At 47.8% G+C, this 15,163-nt stretch overlaps 1 protein-coding gene across 5 annotated transcripts in view; it reads left to right on the forward strand.

Annotated features, from left to right (window-relative positions):
* The window catches only part of DAAM2 (dishevelled associated activator of morphogenesis 2), a 243,607-nt gene extending 228,734 nt beyond the window's left edge, over window positions 1-14,873 (forward strand). For all 5 annotated transcript variants that reach the window (XM_084623282.1, XM_084623281.1, XM_084623284.1 and 2 more), the window contains 2 exons: window positions 4,957-5,127; window positions 7,814-14,873. In XM_084623282.1, the coding sequence (XP_084479408.1) occupies window positions 4,957-5,127; window positions 7,814-8,029 (387 nt within the window). In that variant the 3' untranslated portion in view covers window positions 8,030-14,873. The remainder of the gene's footprint in view (window positions 1-4,956; window positions 5,128-7,813) is intronic.
* Window positions 14,874-15,163: the final 290 nt, after the last annotated feature.

Genomic DNA, 15,163 nt, shown 5'->3' on the forward strand with positions numbered 1-15,163 from the left:
TGATGTCTGCTTATAGGGGCTTGGGATGTAGTTCTAACCCCACATATGCAGCACAGCACCACCTTATGCCATGGGGATGGAAGGGAGAGACCGATTCAGAGAGAAGAGTGCCAGCTGCTGAATCACTGCAGCATACTGTGTTTTCAGTAGAGTGCTCTCATTCAAGTAATGGGGCAGGGCTGATGATACTTATGCTAGAAGCATTGACCAGATCATAAGAGGAAGTGATACAAGCTCAATCAATTTATTTGTGTCCCTCCATTGATGATGCAGCATTATGCAACCCACAGGTTATCAGGAACCCACAATTACGTGGACAAACAGGGCCCAAATGATGAAGGCTTGATGGCACCTCAGGGAATGGTTTACCTATCCATGAGCAGAGGGGGAAGGAGGTTCATGGCAAACCCATCTTCAGGGTCTCTGTGCCCACTGTAGAGGGGACTATATGAGGGAGACACCTGTAGTCCAGAATAACACGGAGTGTCTGTGAGATGTGGACTGGGGTTGACACAAGGAGGCATGAAATGCAGCAGATCTGTCTCGGATGCCCATGCTAGGGCATGTGTAATTCACTATCTCAAATAAGATAAACATGTCGTTTCTCGTAAGGCCGACAGCTATTGTAAAGAATTGTGACAGCCGGGGAGCACACAGCAGGCTCAGCCTGAGGCACGCACACATGCAGAGTTAATGGGCAGCCAGCTGGGGATAAGCCAGGCAATCAGAAATTTCCACTTCAACAAGGAGGCCCATTGAGTCGTAATCACCCTTCACATGATCCTGACCATTTTACACTTCAAAGCTGCTAGTAAGGCAAAGGCTGTGGCAATGCATCACATGCTGCTCATGCAGTGTAGGGTGGACACTGGGAAAGCAATGTGTTTGCAGTGGAGTGTCCTGGGTGGAGATGGTAAGTGCTGAGAGGCATACGTTGCAAAACTGATTCAGTTGGTAGGTAGGTAAAGTCCTAAAATAGAGGGTGTGTTGGAATTTAAAGGGTATGAGATTTCCTTAGCATCCCACCTTCAGTGATACTTGCATTTATAGAGTACTCTACAGACATTAACTAACTAAATCCTTGCAAGTTCCAAACTCCAGAGAAAATAATAAAAAATAAGTAAATAACATTTTGGGGGTCTATTCAAAAGCATCTAACAGTCTAGATTTGGCTTGTGGTCCCCTATTGACTACCACTGGACTAGCAGAAGGTCATATCAGAGTTGGGTCTAGAATCCATTCTTCTGGTTCATATTCCTCTGCTCCAACCACTTTTTCTGAGTGGGGACCAGAGAGAAAACATTTAATTAAATAAACCATAGTTTTTGTTTCATTGTTCATTTGTTACCTTTCATAAACTTGTAGCTTGTATGTTTCTACCTTTCAGCTTTCATTGCTTTACAATAAGCGAATGTGGTATCATGAGGTGTCAGAATGCATCCAGCACAGTCCTTCCTCAAAGTTCCTTCAAAATCTAGAACCAGTTATATTCACAAGATTCTCCGACCGTTATTTTTCTTTAATGAGGGTATGGTGCCTTTAAGGAGGCAGTGGAAGTCTGTGACTCCATTTAGCGAGAGGAGCAATGACTAGAGCATCCCTGCTGATGAAGCAAGAGTAGCTGGTGCATGGTCGCCGTTGGGCAAATGGCAGTCAGGAGTATAGAGTGTGCATTACCCCTTTTTAAGGGAATTAAGAATGGCACTTGGGAACTATGCACATGTTATACGTAGGCAGGATTCAAGAGGCCCAGGAAAGGTCCAGGTCTTTGAGAGTCCAATAAAAGGACTAGTCAATACTTATGTACTCTGTGGGATTGCCCCTCCGTTCGTTTAAACCAGTTTAGTATTGGTGCACCATCTCACTCACCTTCCCAAAGTTCGATAATCCAGACCAATGTTAAGATTCATTCCATTTCTGCACTGGTGCTCCCATCCCTACCTACAAGAACCCCTGTGACAAAAACTGACCATCGCTAGATGTAATGACTGCCCATTGTGTGGTGTTGCCAGGGACTAAACCCAGGATCTCCAGTGCTAAAAGCACAGGCTTCTGCCACTTGATCTAACAGAGTAACTCCTCCTGCTGGTGGCAGTAATAACCTCTTATTCTTTGTGAACTAGATACTAGTGAGAAACCGTACAGAGTTGAGGATTTGGGTTCTGTCCTGCCTTTGAGTAAATGAGTCATTCTGGCAAATTTTGTGGGAGTTCAAAGGGCAGGGAATTGCCTAGAACAAGAGAGAGACCATTTTGTGCATGTTTTGTGTGGGGAAGGAATGTCGCTGGTCTTGATTTGTGCCTTACTTTTTAGTTCTCTGCAAACCATGGCAAGGAGTTAAATGGGAAGAGAATCCCTGACTAGGACTGTCCCCCGTGGTTGTAGAATGTTCTGGGCTCTTTGTTCTGTGCACAATGGCAGTGTCTGTGCACTACAGAAGTCTCCCCTCTTTCTTCGCCCCCATCCCACCACCCTTTGCTGGTTGGCCTCTAATGGGAAAAAGAGAGAACTAAGCAAAGGGATCTTCTTTTTCAGGTTTCAAAGGGGCAGTCTCCACAATCTCTGGCATGTCTCCCTGGGGAAGGGCCGGAATCCCCAGCAGTCGAAACATATGATGCTTGCTCTCTACTGTAATTTTCTCAATATATATGTCCAGAGATAAGGGTTAAACTCAACACAACAGGCATCCATTGCTAGCCTGCAATTGCACCCTGCAGTCTCTGATTCTCGGTGGCTGCTGCTCCTCCTTTAACTCCTGTCCTGCTCGCAACTTGCGCTGCTTGCAGCAAATTTTGTTTACTGTCAGCTACTCTGAATTCCTCTGTTTGTTTGGGGTTTTTTGCCAAAACAACTTTTTTTTTTTTTTTTTTTTAAAAGAACTAGACTTTTGCTGCAAACAGCTTTGCACAAGCCTGGCAGGAAGAGCAAAGGAGAGGGAGTGTGGGGAGAATTGCAAAATTTCCCAGGCAGTGCCAGAAAGAAACTGTTCCTTCATCCATTTTTGTTAAGGGATTTCTTTCCCCTTCAGTGCATGTTGGGTGGTGATGCTTATGCTGTTCCTCTCCCAGTGTCTATCCTCGTGCAGCCGTCAGAGTTGCAGGGGCTTCTGAGGCTGGATCCCAGAGTCTCACTCATTTTCTCACTCATTTGGGGTACAAACCACACAGCTCTTGGTCTCTCTCACGTTCTATAAAATCACCCAAGTGGGGGATGGGCAGCTAGATTGTCACCCCACGGACCAGGACCATCGTCATTTGTATTAATTGGGTGTGCACCTAAAGCACTTTGCAGTGATCAAATGCAGCGAATCTTTAGCCTGCAGGAGTCATGGTGTGGTTTAATGGAGGTGTGTCTGTGGGGAGGGCATGAACATCTCCGCTGGGGGAGTGTGTGGATGTGTGTGTGTGTGTGTTGGCTGAGAGTGCTTATGGGTGCTAATGTGTGTGTGGATCGGTGCTGGGAGCAAGAGTATCATTGAGAGGGCATATGGCTCTGTGTGAGTATCAGCGGCAAGGCATGTGGGTGGGTTCGTGCAAGTTTATGGCTGTGTCCGAGTGGGTGAGTATGATGATGTGTGCATGTACTGGCAACGGCCTGTCTGTGCCAGGGCTGCAGGGCTCATGACCCAGAGGCAGGCTTTGCTGTGACTTCACCACAGCCAGATCAAGGCTGCCCTGTGACTGAAGTCCTGCCAGTTGGCAGCCTCCAAATGCTTCCTATAGCCTCAGCATTCGCCTTGTAAAATAAAGGCCACTTCTGATGTTTCCACTCTCTTTTAAGTCCCCCTGGGAGCGCTGGCTGCTTTCCTTACCCTCCTCTCCTGCCCTGTCTGTCTGCAGCCTGGTTTCTGCCAAGCAACGCCCTTTGTTTGCTCAGTGGCCTCCACAGTGAGGGATGACACTGCAAAAGGCCAGTGATAGAACAGACGGTCATGTTACGGCAAGGGTCTCTTAACCCCAGCCACGTTCTCGATTGACCAGAGGGGCGAGGTGGTGGGGGAGGCTCATTTGACCAGACACCGATTAGCACTCACGGAGAATGCTTCAATCTCTCTGGTCACACGATTATAGACATGAAAGTTGCGATATTACAACAGAAAAACTTCAAAACCAGAGTCCAGCAAGACACTGCTGAATTGGAATTTATTTGCAAATTGGATACAATTAACTTAGGCTTGAATAGAGACTGGGAGTGGCTAAGTAATTATGCAAGGTAACCTATTTCCCCTTGTTTTTTGCTACCTCCCCCCCCCCCACGTTCTTGTTAAACCCTGAATTTGTGCTGGAAATGGCCCACCTTGATTATCATACACATTGTAAGGAGAGTGATCACTTTAGATAAGCTATTACCAGCAGGAGAGTGGGGTGGGGGGAGAAAACCTTTTGAAGTGATAAACACCCATTTTTTCATGGTCTGTGTGTATAAAAACATCCTCACTGCATTTTCCACTTTTATGCATCAGATGAAGTGAGCTGTAGCTCACGAAAGCTTATGCTCAAATAAATTGGTTAGTCTCTAAGGTGCCACAAGGACTCCTTTTCTTTTTGCGAATACAGACTAACACGGCTGTTACTCTGAAACATTTCATCATTGGTTACAGTGATGTTACTGAGGTGTGGCTGGACAGCTGCTCTCTGAAATGACTCTGTGGCCCTTAGGCACTGGGCATTTTTTTTTTTTTTACATTGGTGCTTAACTGGTGCCCTCCAAATCTGCCTGCAAATGCCAGCTGGCTAGTTAAGGGAGCATCTTCTTCAGGGGAGACCCTCGGGGAGAGATCAAATAGCCTTTCCTTAGCCAGCAGCAGATTGTGGAGGCAATTTCCCATGGGCCACAAAAGAACCCAAAGGGGCTCGAGTGCTGTGCAAAGCCGTCCCTAGGCTTTATCTCCTTGTCCCCCTTGAACAGCCCTTCTAATTGCCATGCTCGTGTTCTGTTCTTCTCCCTGTCTGACAGTATGCCAAGGCACTGAAGCATTTTGGAGAGAACGAGGGCAAGATGCAGCCAGATGAATTTTTTGGCATCTTCGACACCTTCCTGCAGTCGTTCACAGAGGCCAAGCAAGATCTGGAGAATATGAGGAAGAAGAAAGAGGAGGAGGAGCGCAGGGCACGCATGGAGGCCATGGTGAGAACCGGGGGAGGAGGCATCGGGGAGGGGACGCCTCTTTCCTTGTTCTCAAGAGAACAGGGGCCAAGTGAGACGATTACCCAGCTCATGTTCCATCCCTGCCACTGCTTCAGATACCTTCTCTCACTGTCTCTTACCTCCTGCAAGCCTGGCTCTCCTCCACCTGTCCCTCATTTCTCCTCTCCTCTCCTGTCCCAGCTGCCTGTCCTCCGGCTCCCCTTCCTGCCAAAGTGCTCTTGGCTGTGTGCTTTCCCTCTCACTGCAGGCCTTGTTATTGACAGAGTTTTCAGTCATCAGGGGCAAACATCTGGTGGCTGCCTTGAAATCTCAGGGCTGACGTGAGAGGGGGGCATGGAGGGCTTCCAGCTCCCAGGGATCTGTTCTGCACTCTTCTCCCCAAAAGAGGTGGTGCTGGCCTGTCAAACCAGGGCATGCTGTCCCAGCCCCCAAGCTGCCTCCTTGACATCTGGGTGCCCCCCTCCCCACACCTGAAGGATGCCATCCGGCCATTGGGCGGGCTGCCTCCCCTGCACACATGGGGGATACCATCCTGCTTTAGGGCTGATATTCCTGTTTGAAAGCACTTGGCGCCAGATCCTGCTTGGTCCTGCCAACTGGGCTGCTTCCATTCAGCCTGGATTATCATCTGTTCTGTGCCTGTCCCCGGATAGCGCGTTGTGACACTGCAGCACGCTGGCGCCTGCCTTGCAGACACCAGCAGCATTTCCCCCTGGCTGCCCTCAGTGCCTTGGTTACAGAGGCTGCCTTTGGCCCTGCCAGGGTAGGGAGAACGTGCGTGCATCATTTGATTCTCCTGCTGGAACTCTGGGGGTCGGGGTGAACTAACCTCCTTCTCTCACCTCCCCCGTTCCTGAGGCCTGAGAACTGCTCCGCATTCCTCTACCTCCTCCTGTGCTGCCGGCACTTTAACCCCAGCAGCTATTGCAACCCAGGGCTTGCTTAGGAGGATTGCTGCTTTGAGTTTTTATTGATTTATTTTTTATTTGTGTATAAACAACCAACCAACCCGCTCTGTTTGGCTTGGTTCAGAGGCGGAGGGAGGATTAAAGAGAAATCCCAGGACTTCAGCATTGTCCTTGGAGTTGCTGTATGAGGGGATTTAAAATGCCAGTACTTGGCGTCGGTTTATTGGGGCTAAGTATTTAAAAGTGAAGTGGTTCGTTGTTAAAGTATGGGTATTGTAGGTCAGCAGCTCTGAGACGCCTCAACGGCCTGGGATAGCAGGGGGGCTGCAGATCCGGGGTGGGGGACCTGGGCAGAGCTATGTGTGGGGAGCCCAGGGCTGGGATGGTGGGGGGTGAGGGAGATGGACAAAGCTGTGTGTAGGGAGCCCAGGGCTGAGATAGCAGGGGGTGCTGCAGGCCAAGAGTGTGGGGCACAGACACAGCTGTGTGTGGTCAGAACTGGAATAGCAGGCGATGGTACACATTAACAATTTAGGTTTATTTCCTGTGTAGGTTGGTGGGGAAGGGGTATGTTTCCCAGTGTCCGGTATTCAAACTTGATGGGATCCCTCTTTTCAGAAAATCTTTCCCTATGGTAACCCACTTTCCTGAATGCCTCCCATCAGCCACCATCGTTCAGGGAAGAGGTAGTGAACAGGACCCCTTCACTGACCTGGAGAAGGGTTGTAGTTTGATATATGAAGGTGCTCCTCCTGCATCTCGGAGGCTAACATCGAGAAAGAGAGCATTATGGTTGGGTCTGTACATGTGGGACAGATCATGAGCCCTAACCCAAGGAGCCAGCCAGTGCTGGGGAGCTTAGATGGATGTTAGTGAGACAAACTCGTATGGCCAGACCCCTTGCTGGTGTCACTCCAGGGAAGCAGGGCATCACCCAGGGAAGAACTCGGCGAGTAAACTTTTTTTTAAAAAAAATCAAGTCTTCTTTTTCATCACTGATTGTATTAGTTGACTTTCTGCATCTCTTCAGGTTGGACAGTGCAATTTGGCTGGTCTGCTTCACTTTCTGTTTATAATTGGTTTCTCTTTCTGGAGCTCTTTCTGTTGCCTTTGTGTTCCCATCACTGTAGGAGACTGACTCCATCCCAATGCATGTGGTTTGATTGAATAACCGGATTTCTATTCCTATTTGGGTTTATCAGCACACCCTGTACTTAGTTTGGGGTCTAACCTAGGTCTGTCTATTCTCTCTCCTCTCTTCACCTATGGGCTGGGCTGTAACCTTCCAGCCCCGTCTGAATAGGGTGTAGCATGCAGCTGCCACTGCCCCAAGAGCAGGACATGAACCAGATTGTAATTCTTGGGCTCTGCTCTGCTTCTCCCTTGCTCCATGAGGGAAGTATCTGCAAACTGCAAATTACTTGTGTCCCCCTTTAATGCTGGGTTCAGTGCAGGACTGGGAGAAGGGGGGGTGGGTAGACAAACCTCCACCTGCACAGGAGAATAGAGGAGCAGCCCAGTATGGCTGCTATCTCCCACACAGGCTCAGGCATAGGGTTTGAGGGGGGTTCTTATGCCTCCTTTCTCCCCCGTGTGCAGCAGGGCTCAGGACTGAGCCCCCCTCCCCCCCCGTAATCTAGCTTTCCACATCACGCCAATTGCCGTGGTATCTTAGTGCCTGCTTGACAACGTCCCTTAACAATGCAATGTTCTGTCCAGCCCCAGCCAAGCCTAAATCCATGTGCCTTTCTCAACAGCTGAAAGAGCAGAGGGAGAAAGAGAGGCGACAAAAGAAAGCAAAGGTCGGCAGCATCTCCGAGGAGAGTGGGGAGTTCGATGACCTGGTGTCAGCCCTCAGGTCGGGCGAGGTCTTTGACAAAGACTTATCCAAGCTCAAGCGCAACCGTAAGCGTTCGGGGAACCAAGGCTTGGAGACGAGTCGGGAGCGGGCGGTGACCAAACTAAATTATTAACAACAAAAGGAAGGAGGGGACGTTAAAAGGAAAAAAAAAAAAAAAAAAAAAAAAACCAACCCAAAGAAGATGATGACAAAGAACAAACCAAGAAAGATGAATGTGTGTGACAGCAATTGGCTGATGATTGCCCCCAAGGGCTCACCCAGCCCATAGCTGGAGACGTTACCTTTTCATGACCAACTTTCCGCCCCTCCCCCATGCGCCTAATGTGGAATGGCTGTAAAAGTGCCTCGGTGGAGCCAGCAGGGTTTGTGACTGGGCCATTGGGAACATTGGCCGATTTGCTTCTGGGAATCTTGTCTCCAAGCTCAGCAAAGGCCCATTGATGACCAGAGGAAGCACTTGGGTCTTGTGGACCACTCAGCAGCTGGGGGAAGATCGTTCACTGTGTGCCAAAGTACAAACAAGTAGTGTTCTCCGTCTGTTGAGACTAAGCAAGACCATTACATCTCAGGCTGGCTCTGAACATGCCTGATGCTTTCTCGAGATCTAGAGCAGCCTTCAGGAGTTTTCCACGGAGTTCCTTTCCAGAACTTGGTTTACAAAGAGTTATTGACTAAACCTGAAAAATGCTTTTGATCTCATGTACTGTGTATTTTTATTTTTGCTTTTTGTGGCCTCTAATAGCCAAAGCAAATGACGCTCAGAGGGGAAGGACGGGGTTTGGAAATGAGATGGAGTTCTGGCTTGAAATCCAATAATCAGAATTGATGAAACCATTTACAAAACTTTTTTTGAAATTTTTTTTAAAGCCGTTTTCTGGAACCTGTTGAAGCTTCTAGGGATGTTCTAGAACCGGAAAAGTTGGGGGAGAGTGAAATACATGTTCTAGAATGGGTGCTCTGCATTGGAGTCTAGAAAATGAACCCACAGCTGATCGGGGCCAGATCCAGATGCCCTTAGAGCCTACTGCCATTGCCCAAGGGTAGGAGGGTAATAGCCTCCCAGTGCTGATAATTTCACACTGCTTTTGCATCATTTTGTTAGCGCAACCCAATGGAAATTGGGAACTGTATGGGATCATCACAAGGTCCTAAATAAAGACAACTTTATTGGAACGAACTCGAGTTTGCATCGAAGTTGTCTTCTCAACAAACCCCTGCAGGAACCATAGAACATCATACTATGTGAAGGACAGCCATGTAAAAGACAGGATCTTTTCCACTTGGAAGGTGTTGCTCGTAATGAAGGTGCCATAAACAAGACAGGAATTAATCAAGAGGACACAGATCTGAATGGGTCGAGGGCTTTGAAAATTAGTTAATAGGAATTTTTTTATTAAAAAATAAAAATGTAAAGCACACAGCCAAAAACAAACAAGCCAACAAGAAAGACACTGACTATTTTGTTGCTATTTCTGATCACCTTCACGACTCTAGTAATGAGACTAGCTTATGCAGGTTGTCACGGTTTCTTTTGTCTTGTCTTCCTTAAGTGAGCTTTTTGGTTATCTTCCCACGGAGAGAAAAAGGAGGAGAAAGAAAGGAGCGTTCTGGATGTGATATTTGATGAGAGAAAGAGACCCATCGTCTGCAAAATATGCATTAAAAAACAAACAGCAGGAAATCTCAGTTTGGAGGAAGTCAGAAACAGCTCAGTTTGTCACTTTAATTGCTTGGCTTTATTTTTCTCCAAATGTCACTTAATCTCAGGCTCAGCATTGAGTCTGCAGGACAAAACTCCATGCCCTAGGCACACTGCCTGATCAGTATTATATTCAGACAACATCGGGGAAACACACTGTGGAGGTTCTCTGAACTTTGGAAGGTTAAATAATTATGTAAAGTATGGAGATAAGAAAAAAAAAGTTAAAAACTGTAATGTTGTTTACTGTATTTTAAGTCTCCCTCCCTAGAATTTCCCTATTGATGACATTCCAGACCACTGCACCTCTGCAGAATACTCATGGTGAAGAGCTGGTATCTTACAAGAGCTGCGTGCATTCTCCTTCAGTATTATTCCCTTCCCCCTCGGGGATTAGCAGTGAACAGAAATGTCCATTGTGGCAGACACAGGCACCTTTTAGGAGAGAGATTTTGTATTTTCATACCAGGTTTTGAAAGTTTAAGAAAAAAACTCACATTTTTAAGCAATTTTTTAAAAACTCCAAAATAGATTTTTTAAAAATCTCTTCTGTAAATTATATTCACAAGCTCCTTGCTGCCCCCTATCAGATCAGTGCTCTATTCCAACACTATTTTTGGTGGCCGATGGGTCACTATTTTTTTAAAGCATGCCATATAACCCACCCTGTGAGAGCCATATGAGAACGTAATACATGCCAAATTGGTGTACAATTGGGTTTAGTTTTTGGTAGTCTCCAAATTCCAGGTCTGAGATTTTTAAGGATTATAAATATCAGGATTTTTTAACCTGTTTTATCTTCCCCGGTTTTAGTGCTCACCCACTAATTCATAAGCCCTAGCTTATCACTAGTAGCAAGCCCTCTGTGCCCAGCTAGCGTCTACCCTTCTAACTGTGGGCCGCACTGTGGACTTAGATTACTGTGACTGAAAAGCCTACAGGAGCCCCTATACACCTTCTAGATCTACTCAGCTCTATTTCTCACCATCAGGTGTTTGAGTCTCTGATGCTTTTTTGCTTGAGTCTCTGACGCTGGATCAAGGCTGCTTTCTCCATCCTAAGGAGCCTTTAGCGCGTTCCCCTTCTCTGATCGCCTGCCCCATAGCAAAATGCTCTTGGGAGGAGGAGGCCCTTGGTGTGGGCTTGGACACATTTGCTTTGAATCCTGAAGGTGGGCAGCATTTCCTACCACTGACAGGTGGCAACAGGGAGAAAAGCCTGTTAACATGTTTTCATGGTATGAGAAGTGTCTGGCCATGTGGGACGGGAGGAACAGCTGGCCCTGCCCTGGAACCCGCCTTCATGCTGGGACTACGTTCCATCTTGATTTTAGACCTAGGGGTGCTGTGACTCAGTGCAACTCCCTTGTGCTGTTCAAACACAGCTCTCTGGAGAGCCACTAAGTGGCTAAGGAAGGAAAATGAAGGTTGTGCTGCCCTGCCTAGTCTTTGTTCTCAAGTGAATGAGTTTGTATTAGCAGGGGGCCCCACAAGGCGCAGGATACGGGCTGTGATCACTGACACAGTGACTGGTGCTCGCTGTGAGACCGTAAGAACCCGCAGGAGCTCCATTCTGGGTTTTTGGTTGGTTGGTGTTTTCTCCCTTGGCTGAGTCCAGAAGCCAGCATTTCCCAAGATTTGAAATAAAATGTCCATTTCGCTGGAACAAGAGGATACGAGTGTTGGGATGGAAGGGCGAGGGAGAGAGAACAGTTAAATGAAGGGGCTCAGTCTGCAGTGCTCTCCCAATTTCCCATCTTCCCCAATCCCTGGGATCTGCTCCCCGATCTGAGACTTGCCCTGCAATGTCATAGGGGCTCTGCTGCTTTTCCACCACCCCTGTGCTGCTCTGCATCTTGGTTCAGCCCAGCCCTGCAGCATCCCAGGAGCTTTCCCATCTCCAGCTTCTCTGGTCCTAGCTCAGCCCTGCCAGTCCACACTAGCACTCCTGCCATTGCAAGCACCAGTGAAGCTGGACCAAGCTACAGCTGTGGAAGTGCTTCCCTGAAACAGTCTGGGTAGGTGCAGCCTCAGTGTTTCCCTTGTGGGAATCCAATGGCATGTTCACCTTGAGGGGATCAGCTGCAATCACAGAGAGTCCTGCACGTCTGTGAACCTGCCCTTGATCTCACAGCTCCTGGACTTGCTGCTAGAGCCAAAATCTTCTCTGCCACTGCCTTGGGAACCCCCAAGTGCCTCACTGCTGTCCAGGCCTTGCTCCACCTCACTCTGATACCTCCATGATCCTTCTTGACAGGAATGTTTGTAGTGTGCAGCTGGCCTTTTTGGCTCGTTATGGATGGAAGGAAAATGGGGAACAGCACCGGCGTGGATACGGACCTTCCTGTCTCCTACCATTCCATTCAGCCTCCTACAGGAGCTGCTCACACAAAGCCCTGGGGTAGCATGTTGGCAGGCGGAAAGCAGCAGCCCACAGGAGGGCAGCTTTCAGTACCGCCTCTTTTGTAGCTTAACTGAGGCACCTCCTGAAGCCTTCCTAGCAGCTCTTTCAGAGTACTTAAACCCTACACTAGTAAGAAGGATTCAGCCACTTTTCCAAAGACCGTCCTGCCAGCCCCAGAGGGATGCTGACAGCGGGCCTGCTATGTACCAGCAAATCCCAGGGAAGGGAAGGCAATGGGAAACAGAACAGGAAGGCCAGGGCATGCGCAAGGTGAAGACGACACGCTCGCAGGAGAACCTGTCTGGGGCAACTGCCAGTAGAGCTGGGATTTGGTTAATTCCAGAGTCATACTGGTGCAAACCTTGGCAGAGGTCTCAGGCAGTGAGAAGTTGTTCTCCCCTGCTCCCGGCCAGGGAACCGGGTTACAGTGGTACAACGTAGCTTCAACCTCTTCTGCAATGGGGCAGCTGTAAGGGGCCAGCCTGGCCCCAAAAGTGGATAGGCTGAACAGATAGAGGTGTGTGTTGATTGAGCACCCTCCTCAGCTCTTTCCACCAGCCAGCTCCTCTGGATCCGTGGCAGAGTTTTTAGCCCAACTGAAGGTAACGTTGCCTGTCCTCCCTTGAGCCAAGTCCCTCCCCTGGAGTCTCACTGCTACAGAAGAGTGTATTTTCTATCTCCTTAAATCTGGCCCCCAGGGTACAAGTCTACCCTTAATTACCCCTGTGCAAGCCCATTATTGTTAAGAGGGTTGCTCCAGGTGGCCACAGAAAAGTTATTAGCACAAGTACTTAGTCAAGTCCCTCCCTGGCTGTCTCTCTCTGGTCTGGGTCACACTTCTGAATCAGTCACATTTCTAGAGACCAGGACAATTGACCTCAAAGCAGCCCCACAACATGGGAGCAGAAAGGCCAGTCCACATTCTGCAGCTGACTGAAAATCCAGGCATCAAATCCACCCCTGCCACCTCAGCGGCCGCAGCAGGACTAGTGCTTAGTGGCTAGAGACTTCCCAAGGGGAAGATGGCTTGGGTGTTCTTCAGAAGCATTTCTGTAACGTGCTTGTGGTGTCCGAGGAAGGGAGAGAGGTTGTGAGGGGCTGGGTGGGTATTTCTGTGAGGGTCAGCCTCTTTGGAGGAATGTTTCCTCTCCTCAGGGACACTCTGAGCTGGGTTGTGGAGGGAGAGACATGTGTCTGAAGTGTCCTTGAGGGGAATGGAGACAGGTTGTACAGTTCATGATGTACATGATGTATGCAGTTTTGTTTCTGGGTATTTTTTTTATTTTGGTTAAATGTTTTTAAAAAGAATTAAGGTTTTTAGGAAGCTCTAGGGGGAAGCTGTAAATCTGACACCTCTATTTATTTTTGCCTTATTCTAGTTTGCTATGTTTGCATGTATGCACCGCACTACAGCAAAGACTATTGAGACTGTGCCAGGGCATTACACCAGCTAGCCGGTCTGCTTGGCAATTCTGGGCTGGGCTGCATGTCATCAGTTGGGTGGGGGAAGGAAGGAGAAAGGGAGTGTTCCCTGGGGTTTTGAAACCCCATTGGTCCCATGCCTCCCTGAAAGCAGTGAGCTGGCCCCAACACTATCGAACCCAAAGAGCTTTTTCTTTTAGACCAATTACAGATCTGTTGCTTTTGCACATTGTGATTTTATTTTATTCCAGTTCCGAGCAGTGGGCCAAAAGGTATGAGCACTCTCCTCAAACTCCGCCCACAATCCCCAGTTCTGCCCATCATCCCAGTGGAGCTGGATGTTTCTACAAAAGTGCTTAACACAGAACACTGTTGTCCTTTAAATTCTCATAATTAGGCTTCAGAGTTAATAGGTTGCTGAACCAAACTGACACAGTCCTCACCACTCTGAGCTATCATTCCTTTCTGGCTGCTGTCTCTTAGAGACAGCACGTGGCTTTTTTTTACACATTGGGAAGATTTTCTTTACAACTGTAAGGGTTAGATTTTTTGTTTGTTTTCTAATAGAAGTTTAAATCCTGCACATACATCTTCCATGGATCGGCTCCACCCAACTACTGATCCCAGTGGGCAGTTTAATTAAGGCTACTTAATCCTTATGGGATTTATGGCAAAAACAAAGCTGTCCAAATTTTGCTTAACATAGCACTTGTGAACTCATATGGCTACATGTGTATGCCAGCACAGAATGGGGCTATGGGTTCTCCAGTGGTGGTGTCCATAAGATACTTCAGAGAGTCATAAAGCCCTTTACCATGTTGTTCTCATTCTTGGAGGAACACTCTATAGATCTTTAAGGCCAGATGCTTCTGTTAGCAGTATAAATCCAGATCAGCTCTGGTGTGGTCAGGTCAGTCTGCCCTGGATTTACACCAGTATAACTGGGAGCAGCATCTGACTCCATTAGTTTCCTTTTGTGTTGCCTGCAGCATGTTCCACAAATTCCACACAGTACATTGTTAGAAGGGCTTATCACTAGTAGCAAGCCCTCTGCGCCCAGCTATCGTCCACCCGTCTAATTACCATCTGGAAAGGCTTCCTAAAAAATGTCTCAGTGCTGAAAGGAAACGTCGGATGTTTCAGATCAGTGCTTGCTCCTGCTAGGACCTCATCTCATCCAGTCTTCTCACTTCCTTGCATTAAGTTTAGCTTGAAACTTGCTGTCCACTTTTGGATTCCCCCACGTACTAAATTAGAAGGGGCAGAGCTGGGGAGAGGTCCGGTGCTGCTGTAATGCCTTAGTGTATCCTCATTTCTTGGTCAGTTTGACTATAAATGAATTAAATGTACAAAACCTGTAGTGTCCTTTTTATCTGCACCTTTTTATAAGAATATACTGTAATACTTAAAAAAAAAAATTAAAGATATATTGCCCCCACTTTGTTGCAGTGAATTATTTTATGGTTGAATTTTCCATGTGCTTTATTGGATGTCAGCTGGGCACATTTGATAGGTGTGGGTGGGGGGAGGATGTTCTAAGGAAGTATCCCAGTTTGGGGCCCCACCATCTCTCCATGACCTTTCTTTGGGCAAGAAGACATAACTGAGAACACTCTTTGGAGCCCAACAGTTATGCAAGGTGTCCACTGCCCACTGTTTAGATGGTACAGCCTTGTTTTCTGTTACCCCTCCACTGCAGGGATCTCAGCGCTGGGAGCAAGC

The sequence above is a fragment of the Lepidochelys olivacea genome (assembly GCF_965140295.1).
Source record: "Lepidochelys olivacea isolate rLepOli2 genome assembly, chromosome: 3".
NCBI classification, from domain to species: domain Eukaryota; kingdom Metazoa; phylum Chordata; order Testudines; family Cheloniidae; genus Lepidochelys; species Lepidochelys olivacea.